The sequence below is a fragment of the Anas acuta genome, chromosome 5 (assembly GCF_963932015.1).
Source record: "Anas acuta chromosome 5, bAnaAcu1.1, whole genome shotgun sequence".
In the NCBI taxonomy this organism is placed as follows: Eukaryota; Metazoa; Chordata; class Aves; order Anseriformes; family Anatidae; genus Anas; species Anas acuta.
In genome coordinates, this window is record NC_088983.1 from 3,194,175 (window position 1) to 3,210,810 (window position 16,636).

General features: G+C 62.8%; 2 protein-coding genes across 3 annotated transcripts; both read left to right on the forward strand.

Moving 5' to 3' along the window:
• The first annotated feature begins 320 nt into the window (after positions 1 to 320).
• PTGDR (prostaglandin D2 receptor) lies at positions 321 to 4,336 on the forward strand. Its single transcript, XM_068682286.1, has 2 exons — positions 321 to 1,311; positions 2,561 to 4,336. The coding sequence occupies exons 1-2, from the start codon at positions 460 to 462 to the stop codon at positions 2,828 to 2,830; spliced, it is 1,122 nt and encodes a 373-aa protein (XP_068538387.1). The 5' UTR covers positions 321 to 459; the 3' UTR covers positions 2,831 to 4,336.
• A 2,385-nt stretch (positions 4,337 to 6,721) lies between these two features.
• Positions 6,722 to 11,749, forward strand: PTGER2 (prostaglandin E receptor 2). 2 transcript variants are annotated; one of them, XM_068682284.1, is made up of 3 exons: positions 6,722 to 8,315; positions 8,979 to 9,206; positions 10,013 to 11,749. In XM_068682284.1, the coding sequence occupies exons 1-3, from the start codon at positions 7,470 to 7,472 to the stop codon at positions 10,253 to 10,255; spliced, it is 1,317 nt and encodes a 438-aa protein (XP_068538385.1). In that variant the 5' UTR covers positions 6,722 to 7,469; the 3' UTR covers positions 10,256 to 11,749. The 2 variants fall into 2 exon arrangements, with proteins under 2 accessions (XP_068538385.1, XP_068538386.1); XM_068682285.1 differs by lacking the exon at positions 8,979 to 9,206 and having other exon boundaries at positions 6,731 to 8,315; positions 10,013 to 11,449.
• Positions 11,750 to 16,636: the final 4,887 nt, after the last annotated feature.

The window sequence follows — 16,636 nt, forward strand, 5'->3', positions numbered from 1 at the left end:
CTTCCCACCCCCCAGCCCCCCAAGAGCTAATCACTCCCTTACCTGCACCCCCAGAACCTCACCCCCCACCCCTTTACCCCCCCAGCAGCTCACCCCCAACCCCTTCCCACCCCCCCAACCCCCCCAGAAACCAACTCCCCCCACTCACCCACCCCCCCACCCCCCCATCCCCCCACCCCCGCCCCCTTCCCACCCCCCCAGCGGACCTCCCCCCCATCCCCCCCACCCCCCCTCCAATTTCCCCTGCACCCCCCGTTTCCCCTCCGTGCCCCCCCCAGCCCCTAACCCCGGGGGCGGGCAGGAGCCGCCCTGGGGGCCGCCCCGAGCCTCTCCGCGCCGCCTCCCCCGTGCCTCCCACCCCGCGCCGGGGCCGGGCCAGTCGGCGGCGGCGAGGAAGAAGAAGAAAGAAGAAGAGGAGGAGGAGGAGGAGGAGGAAGAAAGGGCGAGGGCGGCTGCCCGATGGCGAGCGAAGGCTACCGGTGCCGGGGCAGCCGTTTCATCGAGAGCGGGCAGTCGGCGGTGCCCAGCTCGGTGCTTTTTGGGGCTGGCCTTTTGGGCAACGTGCTCGCCCTGCTGCTGCTTGGCCAGCACCGCCGGCGCTCCCGCTCGCCCGGCGGTCGCCCCCCGAGGGTTTCGGCTTTCTACGTGCTGGTGAGCGGGCTGGCGGTCACCGATCTGCTGGGCAAGTGCCTGCTCAGCCCCATGGTTTTGGCCGCTTACGCTTACAACCGCAGCCTGAGCGAATTGGGCTCCCCCGGGGGGCGAGCCGAGGGCGAGCCGGGGGCTCTGTGCCAGCTTTTCGCCTTCCTCATGGCTTTCTTCGGGCTGGCCCCCACCCTCCTGCTGCTCGCCATGGCCCTGGAGTGCTGGTTGTCGCTTGGCCACCCTTATTTTTACCGCCGCCACCTTACCCGACGGCTGGGCGCAGCGCTGGCCCCGGCCGCCGCGGGGCTTTGCGCGCTCTTCTGCGCGCTCCCGCTGCTGGGTTTTGGGGTCCCCATGCAGTACTGCCCCGGCACTTGGTGTTTTATCCGGATGGCCGGCGGGGGGGTCGGCCAGCTGGGTTTCCCCGTGCTTTACGCCAGCCTGATGGGGGTGCTGGTGTTGGCCATCGGGGCTTGCAACGTGAGCAGCATGCGGCACCTCTACGGCATGGCCCGCAGGCAGCCCCCCCGGGGGGCAGCGGCCACCCCCCCGGCTGCTGCTGTTGCCACCGCCGCCGCCAAACCCCCCCGCATGGAGGAGCTCGACCACCTCGTCCTGCTGGGGCTCATGACCGTGCTCTTCACCGTCTGCTCGCTGCCGCTCATCGTGAGTACAAAGACCCCCCCCCTTCATCACCACCACCCCCCCCTCCCTCCTCCCAGACCCCTTGTTGCCCCCCCCGGCAGTGAAATCCACCCCCGAACACCTCGCTCCAGTCCTCTCCAAGTACCCCCCCCATCACCACCCCACCCCTTATTGCTTTACCCCCCCCCCCTTTAGGGTACCCCCCCCATAACCATCCATCCGGGGGGGTGGGTTATTGTGTTTCACCCCCCCCTTGTCCCACAGGTTGGTTTGAACCCCCACGGACCCCCCCCATCGCCACCACCTTGTGCCAGAGGGTGTCCGGGGGGGTTAGGTTGTTGCTTTGCCCCCCCCTCAATATCCCCCACCCCATCCCGTGGGTCTGGGGGTCGCTGTAACCGCCCTGGAAGGACGCCCCCATCGCCACCACCCCGTCCTGGAGGTGTCGGGGGGGTCGGGTCGTTGCTTTAAGCCTTTTAATTAACCCCCCCCTCATCATCCCCCCATCCCGGAGGTGTCGGGGGGCTCGGGTCATTGCCTTTGAATGACCCCCCCTTTGAATAATCCCCCCCAATCCCTTTGAATAACCCCCCCCACACATCACCACCCCCCCATTCTGGAGTTGTCAGGGGGGTTGGGTCATTGTTTTAATCCCTTTAATTAACCCCCCCATCACGGAGATGTCAGGGGTCTCGGGTCATTGCCTTAATCCCTTTAATTAACCCCCCCATAACTCCCTCCCCATCCCGGAGGGGTCAGGGGGCTCGGGTCATTGCTTTAATTCCTTTAATTAACCCCCCCCATCACCACCCCCCCATCCCGGAGGTGGCAGTGGCCTCGGGTCATTGCCTTAATCCCTTTAATTACCCCCCCCCACCCCCTCCACGAGCAGTGGGGTCAGTGCTTTAGTCCCCTTTTCACCCCCCCCCCATCACCACCACCTCATCCCAGAGGTGCAGAGGGGGGGTCGTTTCATTGCTTTAACCCCTTGAACCCTCTCCCTGCCCACTCCCAGGGGTGTTAAACCTTTCAGTAGCCCCCCCAAAATCCCCCCCCATGCTCATCCCATCCCAGAGGTGCTGGGTCCCTTGGAACCTCACCAAATCTCTTGACCCGGGAAAAACCCTCCCCAAAACCCTCCCCAAAATCCTTCTCCAAAATCCACCCTGGGGTTGGGGATCTTTCTGTGGGTTGGGTGGGAACCCTCCTCGCCCCCCCCCGAACCTCTCAGCCCCCCCACGGCCTCGCTGAAGCCTCCTGTTTCGGACAGATCCGTGCGTACATGGGGGCGTTCGCGGCCGACTTCAACGAGAACGCCGACCTCAGCGCCCTGCGCTTCCTCTCCGTCAACTCCATCGTCGACCCCTGGGTCTTCATCATCTTCCGCACCTCCGTCTTCCGCATGTTCGTCCGCAGGCTCTGCCGCCGCCTGGGTTCCCGCAGGGCCACCACCCTCAAAGGACCGGGGCCGGAGGGGGACGCTCGTTTTTGCCCCCTGGGTTGGCGCAGGACGGACGCCCCGCAGCTCGTCTTCCCCTGAGCGCGGCGGGGGGCCGCGGGAGCCGGTGAAGATGAGGAGCGAGCCTTCGGCCCCGAGCGGCGCGGGGAAGACGGCGCCCTGGGCGATGGCACGGGGTGGGCAAGTGGAGTTTCTGCCCCGTTTTGGCTCCGGGGATGCGTGCCGCCCGCCGGAGGGGGGGGGATCCCTCCGGGGACCTGCGGATTTTGCAGCGCTCGGCGGAGAGGTTGGGGAGCGCACGGCTGCGGGGTTTGGTGCGGGGTGCCAGGGCTGCGTTTGGGCAGGAGCACACCGGGGGGAGAGCCTCATGCCTCCCCCCTCGGATAAAAGGGGTTTGGAGCCCTGCCCCATCTCCTCATCCCGCGCACGATGCCCGGAGAGCTGATGGGGTCGGCCCCTGCGCTGTCCCCGCGGTGCCTCGGGGTGCCCGGGGAGGAGGATGGGGGCAGCTCCCCGGCCCCTCCTCGGCTCAGGGTTTGCGATTTCCCCGCCGTGGCTCTGCTCTGGAGAATCGATCGCGCCCAGCTGTGCCGTGGGAGGCTGCCCGTAATTATTTTAAGGCGGTATTTATGACGATACCCGCTCTTAATAAGAGCGGCAAGCGAGAGAAAAAGCAGAGCCCAGGATGTATAACCTCGCGGCGCAAGCATGCGAGCAACAGATCCTTTTAATGAAAGCTCCATTTCCCCTCAAGCAGGCGTATTAAAACTGGTGTGCTTGTTTAACATCTGCCTCGAGTGGCCGTTTAGGACAAAAAAAAATGACGATAACCCCGGTCCCCATCTGCTTAGCGTCCTTGGAGGAGACAGGGCAAATACTTCTCTCCCTCTGTTTAGCCAAGCCTCGCAAGGTGTAGCCGTGTTCCTGCCAGTTCTCACGCGGTATTTACTCTTGTTGTCAAACCGATTTTCCTTTTGAAGGAAGCAACTCGGGTAAATATAGCTTGGGGCTTTTTGGAGGTGACCTGATCGCTCCTGCTCCGGCTCCGGGACCTGCCAGGCTCTGCTGGTGGAGGGAAGGGCAGGGCTGGCGGTACTCGGGGGGGGCACCCCCGGCCCTGCAAGATCCCCGCTCTGTGCCCCACAGCGGGGTTTTCTGCGGGAAAAGGACTGAACTGAGGCTTGGTCCTCATTTTGGTGTCCCGTTCCTCGCACATTACCGACTTGGAGGTGGCGCACGTGGGACCCTGCGAGCTCAGGAGCGGCCCCGAGGCAGCGCCACGGCTTTCACCGGGCTGATCTCCGCAGCAGGACGGACACTGGCTGGGATGAAGGCTCTGCAAAACCTTCCTGCTGGCCCCTGGGCTGGCATCTCCTCCGCCGTGTGGCTCCGTGCACCGCTCAGGACGGGGGGGACCGGGCTGGCAGGAGCCGTGCCCCCAGCGGGATTCGCTCCCGGAGAGCGTCCCGAAGCAGGCTGCGAGCTGGTGCCGCGAGCCGGGTGCTGACTGCGTGTCTGTAAAGCCCGGGACTGTGCTCAGTGCGAAGTGAGAGCAATTAAATTAAAATAAATCAGGGTTTTTATTAAGGTGCGTGGATGCAGACTCCATCCGAGCCCCCAGGTGACGCGTGCGCCGCGCTCTCGGACTTGTCCATGTGCTCATCACCCGAGGAAGGAAATGTCCCCGTTTTGGGGGGGTTTGCAGGGCACTGGGGTGACCCCAACCCCTGCCCCTGCCTCCCCGACCCCATCCCTGGAGGCTCCCTGCACGGGTTCCTTGGGGGATCCTGGTGACCTCGGTGCGCTCACCTGGCTTTGGTGGCACTTTCCATGGGTGCTCACGGCAGGGGGGACCCCAGCAGCTGCTGGCGAATCCTCACACCGCTGGGATCCAAAACTCGGCTGCATTTTGGGGCCATAGGGCTGCCGTGCTGCTGTCTTCTCCAGAGATGGCAGCACGTCCCCAGCCAGGGCTGGCTGAGAGCAGGACAGAGCAAAGCAGCTGCAGGGAGGGGGCTGCGCTCTCCTCTCCAACCCACCCCTTTGGCATCCTTGTGCCCCGAGGCGTGCCCTTGCCCCTTTTTGGGGCTTCAGGAGCCAAAACCCATCGCCCTTTCCTATGCACAAGCACACAAATAAATAAATAAAGCGCTGAGACCTGCAGTTTGGCTGTAAAGGTAAAAAGCAGAGATGCTGAGGGCTGAGGGCTGCAGGGCTGAGCCTGTCCCTGCTCCCGGCCATCGGGCACCGCGCGGCAATTCCCGGGGGGGCCCCTTTGCACCAGGGCGCTGCGGTGCCAGCGAGGCACAAAGGCACGGATCCGGTGCGGAATGGAGGCAAGCAGGAGGTGCTGCAGTGGCTGGAAGCAGCGAGGCAACTTTTGGAGCTGCTGCCTGGTGCCCACCACCCTCCCGTGACCGCGGTGTCCTTGGTGTCCTTGTCCCCGGCGTCACCCAACCCTGTAAATCGAGCCCAGCTGATTTATTTTTATATATATTTATATTTTTATATTTTTCAGCTCATGAAATCCAGGCGTGAGCTTCCCAAAAAGCTCATTTCCCAGCAGCATGCTTGGTTATTGCACGGGGCCATTTTTTTTTTCTTTTTTTTTATTGTCTGCTTGCATTTTTAAGCCCTTCCCGAAGTCGGAAGCCGCGTGCCTGGGCAGGCTGCAGCGCCGCGGCTGCCAGGCACCCGAGCCAGGGCGCTGAGCCCGCAGGCTGTACGACACCACGAGCCAGTGAGTGCTTTGCATTTTTTAACCCGTGCGCCCAGGTGCCGGCACTCCCCAGGGCCCAGGAACATGTCCCTGCCCCGCTGGTGCTCAGCCCGGCTTCGAGCAGCCGGGTGGAAGCAGCACCAACCAGAGAAGTGTCGGGGCTGGGAACGCTTTGGGAAAACGTCTGGGTTTTCTTTGGAAGGAAAACGCTGTCTGGGTTTTCTAAACAGAAGGGCTTTTGATTTAAAAGGGTCAAAACCCACCCGTGAGGGTCTCCTTATTTCAAACCCGCCGCAGACGGAGCCGGGCACAGCACCCCAGGGGCTGCGTCCTCCTGGCCCCGGGGTTTCTGTGAAATTCACTCAGTGCTCCTCCGAGCCCGGAGCTCTTCTCCGAGCGGGACAGCCCCATAAATCTCCTCGTAGGGAAAAAGGATGCCAACGACCCTCGGGAAGACATATGCTCCTTGTTAGACGCGGAGATAAACATGGAAGCAGAAGGGGGGGGAAACAAACACTTCCCAAGAAACGGACAGATTGTACCAAGTGGCATGTTCCTGGTTTTGAGCTCAGAACAGGGAAAAAAAAGAAAGAAAAAAAAGAAAAAAAAAAAAAAAGCCCAGCAATTTCCCTATTACTGCAAAAATATCCCCTCAGAGGCAACTGTCGGTTGAGAAGCCCGAAGCCCCAGATGGGTATTTAAGGCTCCATTAGCTGCCAGGAAAACGAGCTCCAGAACCTGCCAAAAACCTTTCCTGAGCTGCGATAGCAACCACCAGAGAGGAGTGGGAGGCTGGCAGGAGCCCTGGGGCAGCCACCCCGCGGGAGGGCTTCTGCTCGTAAAGCGCACGCCGCAGCCTCCCCGGGCTGCTTACACCAACCAGGCCAGGATTTGGCCCTGGCCACCGTTTTAATCTGCTTTTTGGGGGCTTTTTTTGGGGGCTGAGTGTGGCGGGGTCGCATCCAGCCCTCGGCAACCTGCGAAGCTGCTGGGACAGCTCCTGACATCGTCCGTGTCCATGGGCATTGATGCCCAGCAGGATCAGCCCCACGGGGGGCTGCAGAGGTCCTAGGACAGGCATTTTCCTGTCCTACAAGCACACAAAAACCCTATTTCCCTCCATCACACCCCTCACGCTCAGCCACGGGACCGTGCAGGTGACGGCACGCTGCAGGAGCCTCTCGGGCCGTGCGAGCAGCCCGAGGAACGGGAACCTCGCGTCGGAAGCCAAGGTGCTGTCACAAACCACATCTCACCCCCCGCTGGAGTTCGCCTTCGATGGCGTTTCCTTTGCGAAGTTCCTGTTACCAAAAGGGAGTTTTCAAAAGCAACGGCGAAAACGTGAGCGTGGCAGCGAGCGGCGTGCCCACGCCGGAGCTGAGCAACGGCGCCGCGTCTCGACGGGTTTTGGGGGGGACACACGAGTGGGGACAGGCTCCAGCTGGGGCAGGGATTTAGGAAAGGGTGAACCCACGTCCTGCCTGAGCTGGATCCGTGCTAAAAGAAGGGGCAAAGTGTGGAGAGGGTTGGGGTCATGCCAGGGGAAATGCAACGCAGCGGCGAGGCTTCCTGTGCCATCCTGTGCGCCCGCGGCACCACCACAAGGAAGTTTTTCTGGGGCTGCTGTTTGGGCTGGGTGAGCCCCCTGGGGCAGGCTGAGGGTTGGGGGCTTCCTCCATCCCCTCTGGGCTCCCACCCAGCTGGGGGGTCCCCAGGGCGAGCAGCATTGGGGCAGGAAAGGGGGGCTCCCCCTGCGCCCCCCGCGCACCCCTTGGCCACCCGCGCACCCTAAACGCGGGGCTGGCAGCCCGGAGCGCGGGGGGGCTCCCAAAGCATCCCCGGAGCTCGGCGGCACCGGGGGGCTCCCGAAGCATCCTCGGGGGCTCCCGGAGTATCCCCGGGGCTGGGGCCCGGCCCCGGGGCGGGGCGGCCCGGGAGGGGGGGCGGCGCCGCGGGGCCGGGGCGGGGGGCGGGCGGCGGAGGCGCATTCGGGCGGCGGCGATGAACGGGACGGGCCGGGAGCCGTGCGAGCGCGGCGAGGCGCTGGTGGCCGGTGCCCGGCCTCTGGTCAGCGCCCTGATGTTCTCCGCGGGGCTCTTGGGCAACCTCCTGGCCCTGGGGCTGCTGCTGCGCTGCCGCCGGCCACCCCGCGCCCGGCCACCGTCCCTTTTCCACGTCCTGGTGCTGGCCTTGGTGGTCACCGACCTGCTGGGCACCTGCTCGGTCAGCCCCTTGGTGCTGGCCTCCTACCACCGCAACCTCACCCTGACCGCCCTGGCGCGGGGAGGCCACCTCTGCCTCTATTTCGGCTTCTCCATGAGCTTCTTCGGCCTCGCCACCATGCTCATCCTCTTCGCCATGGCGCTGGAGCGCTGCCTGGCGCTGGGGCGGCCCTACTTCTACGAGCGGTTCCTCAGCCCCCGCACGGGTTTGGTGGCCCTGCCAGCCATCTACACCTTCGCTGCTGCCTTCTGCTCGCTGCCTCTGGTGGGTTTCGGGCGCTACGTGCAGTATTGCCCCGGCACCTGGTGCTTCATCCAAATGTACCTGGACGACAGCCGGCACGCTGCGGAGGCGGCGGGGATGCACGTCACCTTCTCGCTGCTCTACGCCACCCTGCTGCTGCTCCTCATCCTCTCGGTGCTGCTCTGCAACCTCAGCGTCATCAGCAACCTGGCCCGCATGCACCGCCGGGGGCAGAAGACCCGGCGGATGGCCGCGCCGGAGCAGCCCCGGGCGGCGGGGGGCGGCGGGCGGTGCATGTTCTCCATGGCCGAGGAGATCGACCACCTCCTGCTCCTCGCCATCATGACCATCACCTTCGTCATCTGCTCCCTGCCCTTCACGGTGAGTTGCCACCACCTCTTCCCCGGGGGTGAGCCCCCTCCCCAGCATCCCTACTTCTCTCTCTCCTGTTTTAAGGCTCCCCTCTCGCTCCACTGCCCCAAATCCAAGCTCCTTCCCAAAGCTCGGGAGACCTTGGGTCTGGCACAAACCGCGGGCGATTCACGATGCTCACGGGGAGCGAGGGATTCTCCCACACCTTCCCCTCCCACAGAGGCTTCGAGGCCAGGCAGGGTGGCACCACACATCCCGGGCACTCCGGGGTCCCCTGGGGTTGCCATCACCAAGGGCCACGTGCGCTCACCACGGAGGCGCGAGGGGTGGCAGGGCGAGGAGCGAGGCACGGAAAGGTGGGGATGGGGAGGGAGAAAACCCCGCTGGGCTGGGCTGGGAGGCAAGCAGCGCGTAGCAGGGCCGTGCTCTCCTCACCTGGGGGCTGCTGGTCACCCCGCCGGGCTGCGTCTCACCGCCGGCAGCTCTCCATCACCTCCAGCCACGGCTCGGGAGGCTCGGAGCCGTGTGAGCGAGCCCTGCCGCGGCGGGAGGCTCCTTCGCCGTCGTTTAGTTCCCATTAGAAGCGAGCCCCGCTAAGGTCGGGCGTGCTGCCAGCCCTAATTTTGTGCTCGTGGACTTAAATGGACGCTACCTTCCCTTTCGCACTCACAGAAGGAAGAGTCCCGAGGGAAGAGAAAACGACCGCAGGCTGTAGCCAAGCCAGGCTGTCTGGGTTGTAAGAGGGAGAAAAGACAAAGCGGCGATGGCCGGGAGCTCGCAAGCATCCCGGGAACCAGACTCAACATCCTGAGAGCTCCCGTCAATGGGCCCGCGCGCGCCGGGAGGCTCTCCCCGCAGCCTGGAGGAGCCCGGCTCTGGATGCCGGGACCCCTTGGCCGGGTCTGCTCGGGACAGGCGGGGTGGGAAAGTGCCTCTGATGGGGATCCCATGGGCCCGGTGGTGGCAGCTCTTAACCTTGTCCCTTTTCCTTTCCCATCGCCCGGCTCCCACGTGGGTTTGCGTTTGGGCAGCGCTTTGGCATCGCCTCCAACGGAGCCGCCGAACGCTGCCTCCTGGGCGTGACACTTTCTCCTCTGGCCCACAGCACCCACCCTCCGAGGAGGAGCACACGAACCATGACACTCCCAGCCCACAAAATCACAAACCCTTCCCCAAAAAAAAAAGCCCCGAGCCCGGGGCAGGCTGGCAAGCTCCGCCATCCCCCAGCGGTACCCGGCGCACCCCGGGCGCAGCGGGGACACCGCGCTCCCCGTGCCCCCAGCTCCCCATCCGAGCATCTCCGCGGCGTGGGAGCGAGGGGGTGGCGATGGGGTGAGTAAGGAGAGCTGAGTCACCCTGCCAGGAAGCCCCGTAAGCCGCTATGAGTCGGCACACCCCAAGGAAGCACCGCACCGGGGCTGCCCAGCACCCCGCACCCGCTGCGTCCCCATCCCGTGCGGCCGCTCACCGCCTCCTTCACCAGCCTCCAGCTTAATTGCATTTGGGCTCAGTGAAGCCTCGCTGCGTGCAGGCAGAGCGCAGAGCTGGCTTTCATTTGCAGGAAATTCATTTAAGTTGGTGGAACAGAAAGCAGCCCGCATCTCCCCAGCTGTTGCTCTGAAAACCGCGCTCACCTGCCGGGCTCCCAGTCCCTGGGGGGAGCAGCCCCGGCGTCATTTTCCCCCCCCCTTGTTGCTCTCTTGCAGGTCTGCGCCTACATGAACAAGTTCAACAAGGGCCAGAACTACGACTGGGACCTCCTGGCGCTCAGGTTCCTCTCCATCAACCCCATCCTCGACCCTTGGGTCTTCGCCATCCTGCGCCCGCCGGTGCTGCGGGTCCTGCGCTCGGTGCTGTGCTGCCAGCTGTCCCCCGCCGGCCAGGACCTGCACACCCCGTCCCCTGCAAAAACCAAACTGGAGACGAGGCTGGACCCCAGCGGGCAGTAAATCCACCAGGAAACCTTGCTGGCTGGGGTGCCGTGCAGCCCTGGAGGGTGTTACCGAGGTTTTATGGCCCCTAAAAGACGTCCCTGCTGTCGGGGCTGCGCCCGGTGCCGCCGCGTGTCTCCGGGGAGCCGCGCGGAGCCGGCGTGGTGTCCCACAGGGCAGACAGTGGGACGGGATCGGGGCACCTGGATGGCACGACCTCCATCAGATGGGGCCGCCCCTGCCCTGCGATGGGTGCATGCCACATTCGGACACGTCGTGTAGGGGCTGAGCTACGGGGTGACTTGCTGGGACACCGCAGCCGCTGCGCGCATGAATGCTGCTGGTTAAAGGGGCCGTTCGTGGGGCTTCGAGCATCTCCAGACATCTCCTGCCCTTCCACCCGCATCCCCCGTGGTGGGATTGCTGGGGAAACGGGGCAAAACCCGTGTGCCTTTCGCCACTTTCCTCCCAAGCCGTGTCCCCGGGGGCTGCTCGTGGAGGCGCAGCCCTGGCCGCAGGGACCCGGATCACCGGGGACCAGGCAGGAGAGGAGGCAGCTGCTATGCAGGGGAGGAAGAAGCATTCGCCCCTCTTTTTTTTTTCCCCTTTGGCAGCCTGCTTGCCCAAGGAAAAGCACTTTATGGGGTGTAGCTCTGTGTGTCCGTGTCTGTTCGTCCCCCCTGCTCCCGGCAGTTTCGGGCTCCGGTCGGTGCCAGCCCCGCGTGCCCGAGGGGCGCAGGGCAGAAAGCAGCCGAGCTTTGGCCTTTCCGTGTGCTGCCACGGCACGGGGAACCACGGGGCTCCCCGTTTTTGCTCCGTTTTGCAAGGGGCTTTCTTTATCCCACGGGAACACAGAGCCTGGTGGCGAGCAGGTTTGATCACAGCGTCTCACCCATGCCCATGGTGATGCCACCGATGGGTTTGGGGTTGGTGTGAAGGAGGGGGGCTCATCCTCGTGGTTCCCACCAGGGCAAGGAGCACCAAACCCCTCTGCCTTCCCCAAAAGGGGACCTGCCCTTCCTGGGGGCACTGCCACCCTCTGAGCTGGGTTTGTCCTGGTGCTCGTCCCGCTGGGGAGCTGCAGCATCAAAAGTGGCATCAAAAAAGCCCAAACGGGCAAAGATTTGGAGCTTTCGTCCGTGTTGGCCATGCGAAACCCCTTCTTGTAATAAATGTCATTCCAAGGAGCCGGCTGCATGGTGGTGGTGAGTTTGTGCCCCTTGGTACGGGGGAAAAGAGGGGCTGAGAGGGGAGAACGTGCCCACAACCCTACAAAACAGGAGAACGACCCGAGGTGGGGGGACATCACCCGGACACCTGGGTCCCGAAGCCGGGCAGAGGCTGACAAAGCCCCTACCTGTTATCAAAACACCGAAAAAAAAAAAAAAAAAAACACACACAAATAAAAAAATAAAATAAAACCCCAACCCCAACGGCTAAAAAAAGGGCAGGATCTATGTCACGGCTGTCAGCCTGCCAATATCCACAGGAAGTTTACTGGCCTCCGAAATGCGTGTGGGCAGATGTCAGGCCTGGGATGCTATTGCTCAAGGCCCGCAGATGGGTTGCTGGCAGCTCCTGCAGCTGGGGGGGGGCTTTTTTTTTTGGGGAGCAGTGAGCACGGGTAGCTCGCCCCCCAGCCGCCAGCTTTTTGCGCCCTGCCCCGTTGCTCGTGTAATTAATTAATTAAGTCCTGGCTTTCCACATTCACGAGGCTTCTCCCCGCTGCCCACCCGTGTTGCCCCCTCCCCATTTTTTTTTTTTCGGGCTCATTGTCCCAAGGGGGGGGCTTGAGGAGCATCCTAAACCCCTTTGGGGACAGCCACGAGTCCTCGTGCTCGTTTGGGGCCGGTCGCGACACCGGTGCTCAGGCTGGAATTTCGGGTTGCTTAATCCTAAAGCAGCAGGAAAAGCTGCCGGGCATGCGAAGGGTGGAAAAACCCCAAACTTTGCAGGGGAAGGGCTTCATCCCCTTGAGGTAGCGGGGGGGGGACATGACCACAGGTTCCCAGGGTCACCCATGGGGATGGGACGGGACGGGACGGGACGGGACGGTCCCGTGCTCGCCGCAGGCTGGGCTCTGCCAGCCACCAGCCCGGCTGCTGACCGCTAATTGCCGCCTGCTCGTTTTTGGGGAGTTTTGTGGCTTCCCCAGCAGGAAGCACGGGGCCGGGAGGTGCCTTCCAGCTCCATCCCCTGGCACCAGCCCGGCAGCGAGCAGCGGCGCCTCTCCGCTGGTGCCCCAGTGTCCCCGGGCGCTGGGCGCACTGGGTTACCCCCAGAAAAAGCTGCCGGGTCCCCCATCAATCAGAAAAACACCCAAATTAGCGCTCTGCAGGGCCCAGGAGAGCCCCAAATAAGAGCGTCCTGAGCCGCTTTCATCAGCGTCACGGAGGAGCCGTGAAATTAATTGGCCTCTCGTCATCTCAGCCGGCATCTGCTGCCCTCCAACGCAACGTGCCCGAGTGGCACCTCGCTGCCTGTGCCCTTCCCTTCATCATTTCTCATTTCCTGCCTCGTCCCCAAGGAGAGCGGGGCCCTGCGCCTTGCCACGATTTGGGGACACTGTTTTTTTTTTTTTTTTTTTTTTTTTTTTCCAGCGGGAGGGGAGTTTCCCTCTGGCTTGCTCCTTTTCCCTTGGCTTCCGACTTGTTTTGGAATATTTCCTCCGGAGAGCCGCGGGGCCGGGCGATCCGAGGGCTGGCAATGAGCAAACCCTCTGCTTTTTGGCTGTTTTGGGTCCTGGCTGAGCCTCATCCTTCCCAGGGCTCCAGCGGCTCCTCCAGAGCCCCACGTCCCTCTCCGGGGGCTTGGCAGAAGGGGACAAGGCTCCGGGGTGGGAACGTGGCAGGGGCGGCGAGCCCAGCTGGCCGGAGCTGCTCTCAGCTCTGCGTCCCCGTGCGTTCACAAGGAACACTTCCAGCCCTTCTGGATCCCATTTTCCTGGGCTTTTCGAGTCCCTTTTTGGCACCAGGGGCCTCCAGCATCCCCAAGGGCAGGGCTCAGGCTGCATTTTATCGCCCCGGAGCCTGCCGGGGTACCCCAAGCATCACAGCCTTACAGCCAGAGCTTGGATCAACAAATCCGTGACCCAGCCCGGCACAGGAGGGCTACAAGATTTTGGGAACAGCAAGGATGCGAGCAGGATCACTTCTCAGTGGCCATATTTCAGCTTTTTTTTTGCCACTTATGAATGATATTTATATTTATTTTCATTTTCAGGGATTTCGGTGGCTCTGTGCAGCCCCGCAGCGGTCGAGGTCCCCCCCCCAGCACCTCCAGCAGTGCTGCCTTTTGGTTTATTGGGGACTTTTGATCCTCTGGGTTCCCTGTCCCACCCCTACCCGGCCACGGCTCCTGGTGCAGGAGGGAGGAACGCGGGAGGCAGAGGCACAGCTCAGCAGGCGGCCCCGGGGTGGCCACGGCAGGGATGCTCCGCGCTGGGAAAGCGAGCGGCGGGGATGCCCGGCGGGCTTGGCAAGAGGCTCTCCGGCTTCTTGAAAGCACAAGGGGGACATTTGTATGCACCCAGCGAGGACAGGGAGCTAAAAATACAGCCCCGGCACGAGAGCAAAAACCCTCCAGGGCCGCCGCTTGTTTGTTTGCTCCGGGGCTGCGTGCGCACGGCGAGCCCCCCGCCGCCCCGGCGCTCGCCCCCGGAGAAAGTCCTCCCCGCTAAGAGCATCCAGCTGAGGCACGCAGGGCTGTGTTTTTTTTTTATTTTATTTTTTTTTCCCAGCCTCCTCTCCCTCTACGACTGCTGCGTGAGGAGCGAAGACAAATTTTTTTTTTTATTTTTCCTTAGAGGGGAGATTTGGCCCCGAGGGCTGTGCCAGCGCCGCGGATGCTGGCAGATTTGGTACCCGCCCTGACCCCGACTGGAGATGTGCCACCCCGAGAAAAACAGCCCCAAAAATTACCAAGGGGTTTCCCTTACGCCCCTATAACCAGCTTTGATGGCAAAACCCCCACGGGGAGGGGGGTCTGGAGGGAGTTTTTCACCCAGCCCCTGACGCGTGAGCGCTGCGGGGAGCCACGAGGGCTTCACGTGCCGGGCCGCTCGGTTCTTCAAGTGGGTTCCTCTGAATCATGGAAACATCTGCGTCCACCCCAGCCACGCAGCCCGTGGGGAAAAGCAGCCGAGCCGCGTTTCCCAAAGCAATCCGAGCCCTCCAAACCAGGAGACTAAACAGTGTCAGAGCCGTGTCAAGCATCTGGCCGCGGGGAGGCCGTAAAAGCTAAAACCCAGGGCTCAGCGTGCCGTAAGGCTCCCGTCCTGCCCCACGCGCTGCCTGCTGCCATCTCTCCTGCAATCCAAGCCCTTTTATCAGCTTTTTAGCCCCGTTAGCAGCCCCAAAAGCTGGGTCTGTGCGAGGAAGAGAGCAAAGGTCTCCAGATTTTGGAGCCAGCCACGTGCAGACCAGACAGGGCCGGGCAGATCGTAAATTTGGGCACGGTTTGGGTTCCCGAGAGCAGCCCCCACCTGGCCCGGTTTCGCTGCGGTTCAGCTGCAGAAGCTGGCAGTTTGTGGCTGAAAGAAAAACCCCTAAAAAAAGAAAAAATAATAATTAAAAAAAAGGGTTGTTTCCCTGCTTTGTGGGCGATGTTTTTCGGTGGTCACCACGCCGAGCCGCGGGGCACGGCGGTGACAGCGGGGCCGAGGGGTGCGGGGCGGGGAGACCCTGCAGGACTCCGCACTTCTCCGTGCTCTGGCAGCAAATCTTCCTGGTGCTGCAGCCCCCCTGCAGCCCGTGTCAGGTCGGGAATCTCCAGAAAAAAAAAAGAATAAAAGCTTGGGGCTGCTGTGGCCACGACCAGGGAAACCACCTGCGTGCGAGGGCTGGGCTGCCTCCTGCTCGGGGCGCAGAGCCTGAGGGTGCTGCTCGGCACGCGAGGGAACCCAGCCAAGCCCCACACTTCCTCCATCCCCATCCCATCCCCGTCCCCATCCCCGTCCCCGTCCCCATCCCTGCAGGGCTCTGCACAGGATTTGCAGCCCAGGAATGGCGCTGGGTGGAGAAACCCTTGGCAGGGTGGAGAAAAACCCCTAAGGGTGCCGTTTCCCCGCAGCTCGACGTCCCCAAGCGGTGCCAAGGGGGCACGCGAGGTTTTTTTTCGTCCTAGGGGCAGGAGGGCTGGCGTTGGCCGGGACAGATGTGAGCTTTCAAAGCGGCCAGAGCTCTGAGCAGAGTTAAAAAGAGCCGAGGGCTGTGTTTACACCGGGCTCTTTGGTTTTTCCCCGTGTTTATCCAGAGCTCCGGCCACACAGAGGCCGGGGGGCGATGGGCTTTGTCGTGCCGAGCGGCTGTATACACCAGGGAACGTTTATTTGTCACGAGCAGCTGCTGTTTCCTCCCCTAAATGCCTCTTCCAGCCCAAAAGGGATGGGAAAAGCTCGCTTGCAGCCTCGATGGCTCTCAGACAGCCCCGGGGATGGAGCTGCTCCGGCCCCGACATTCCCGGCACGGGCACCGGGCACCGGCGTCCCCGCAGCCCCCCAGGGCTGTCCCCAGCCGTGCCACCGCAGCCAGGGGTGGTTTTGGGATCTTTTCTCAGCGGGGTTGGTTGTTAGGATGGATTGTGAAGAGCTGCGAGGTTTGTGGTTGATAATCTCTGCTAGACCTGAAGCTGAATCTCTCTTATTCGGGGCGCTGAAGCTTCCTTCATCCCTTCCACAAAGGGGTTTTCAAGCACGCGCTCATCACCCACCCCCTTTTTGGGGCAGCTCATCCCTTTCCAGGCATTACAGGACCCCAGGAACCGTGCCCCCAACCCCTGGTAGTGCTGATGGGGACAGGTTTCTGCCCAGCAAACGCCACCCCATTGCTCCTTTCCTGCTTTCCCCCTTCTGGGGGGAGCAGCTCCTCTTTTCTCTCACTTTTCCAAAGTCATTCCATGTTTTTAGGAGGGCAGGCTAAGCCCGGAAGGATTTTATTTCATACGTGTGTGTTTGTTTTGGGGCGTGCATCAGCAGTGCAGCACTCAGAGCATTTTTGGGGTCAAGTTTTACCTCCTTCTGCCTGGACCTCCTGCCTCCTCCCTGGGGAAGAGCAGGGGACCCGGAGCCCTTGTGGGGTCTGCCCTTTTGGGGTCCTTGGCTGTCCTCGGAGCCCCCCAGGTGCCAGATCCCCTACAGGGTGGTGCAGGAGAGGGCTGGGAGCTGGCGTTTGCCACTCTCCTCCCCAAAATCCCACGGGTCGAGCCACGCTCGGTTGCACCCCGGGCTGTTACCGGAGCTGGTGCCCACGCTCGGCGAGCTGGGTTGGGTTTCTGGGACCTCCTGGAGAAGCCAACAGTGGTCTGGGGAGAAAAAAAAGGGATTTTTGAGCAGGGGGGGAAATATAGGGCCGTGGGGAGGGTGAGGGAAGGCTGGGCTGGGGCTCTGCGCACACCATCGCC